This window comes from Penaeus monodon, chromosome 28, assembly GCF_015228065.2.
Source record: "Penaeus monodon isolate SGIC_2016 chromosome 28, NSTDA_Pmon_1, whole genome shotgun sequence".
NCBI lineage: Eukaryota > Metazoa > Arthropoda > Malacostraca > Decapoda > Penaeidae > Penaeus > Penaeus monodon.
Window position 1 is genome coordinate 25852983 of NC_051413.1, and position 1443 is coordinate 25854425.

At 49.0% G+C, this 1443-nt stretch overlaps 1 protein-coding gene across 1 annotated transcript in view; it reads right to left on the reverse strand.

Moving 5' to 3' along the window:
- Positions 1–1401, reverse strand: part of LOC119591434 (U4/U6 small nuclear ribonucleoprotein Prp31-like) — a 4331-nt gene extending 2930 nt beyond the window's left edge. Inside the window, exon 1 of the mRNA XM_037940175.1 lies at positions 42–1401. Within this exon, the coding sequence (XP_037796103.1) occupies positions 42–1207 (1166 nt within the window). The 5' untranslated portion in view covers positions 1208–1401. The remainder of the gene's footprint in view (positions 1–41) is intronic.
- Between the last annotated feature and the right edge of the window lie 42 nt (positions 1402–1443).

A 1443-nucleotide genomic window follows, 5' to 3' on the forward strand; every position in this document is an offset into this window, starting at 1 on the left:
ATTCAGTGTATAAGAGAATTATAAGTGTGTTGTATCCTAACCTGTTCTGTGCCTTCCGAAGGTCTGTCACAGCCATCCTTTCCTTCATTTTGCGCACCCGTCGTCCTCCTCGCTTCTTGCCAGGGGCATCTATGGGTGGAGGCAGTGGTTTGACAGCTTTGACTGGAGGAGGTTCTTGTAATTTGTCTAGTTTTTTCTCAACCTCCTCCCTTAGGAGTAAGCCCTGTGCACCTGTGGGGCTTCCGTGCATGCTGTCCACACGAGCAGCAAGAGTGGCCTTTGCAGCAACAATCCGAGCAGCCTTGGAACGCAGGTCAGGTGGTGTTTCCTGTACAATATCACAGTAGTAAATGTGTCCTGTGTGAGGAAGCATGGAGGTCTGGGCCATTCCAATCATGGTCTTCTTCTGTTTCCCAACAAGGAGGACATTACTAGCTGGCATTTTAGCAAGGTTTGTGAGACCTCCCGCAGCTCCCATCAGCTTGGCAGCAGTTGATGCCCCAACAATGCAAGATAGATTTGGAGCAATGAAGTTCATCCGGCTCTCAACATACTCAAAGATTTTTATCTTGAAAGCATTCAGATCCTGAGCCATCTTGCAAGCCTCTTCTATGGCTTCGAGTTCCTGGTTTGTGAGGAGGGATCCTTGTGTGGTGGAAGCCGTTACACTCACCACCATAATTGTGGCTTGTGTCAGGATCTGGGCTAAGGCCTCACTGTTTTTAACCTTGTCCACATCATTCCCAAGCTCACGCACAGCACTAAGGTATTCAAGGGGATTGACGACCAGTGATTCTAACTCTGGGAACCTCTTAGAATATTTCTCCTTTACGAATTTGTGTATCGTCCCAATTTCATCATCAATATCTACGTTAATATTGTTTGCCTCCACAATTAGCAAGTACTCTGGATCTGCTTCCACAGGTCCTTGGATATCCTCTGCCTTCCTCTGCTGAGACGCGTATTTTTCAATCTGGTCTTTGATGTCCCGAAGCTTATTCGAGTCCCACAACTTAGCCACCTGACGTACGGACTGTAACCCTGGCTTGGCTGCCTTGGAGTCCACAGCGAAAGGCACCTTGAACTCCACGTCCATGGATTCCACCGGTCCTCCCGGGGCGCCTTCTCGAGCCTGTAATTCATTGGCCAGAAGCTCCTCTTCTTCGCCCTCCTCGAAGTCATTCAGGAGTTCGTCCGCGAGAGACATGGTGCCGGGCCTCCACCTGCTCTTCTGTCGCTTCCCTTATGTTCTTCGCTTTGCCTTTAAGGGCTGATTGCAGATTCTGATCTCTCTAGAAACCTATGCAAGACCTAAATTCGCCGCAGACTGAACTTATTCCTACGACGATATAGTTAGCGAGCGACGAACCAACGTTTCTCAAACATGTAAACAAAATACGTTCTTGACGCACAGCCGGATACCACACTGCATGCGAACGCACC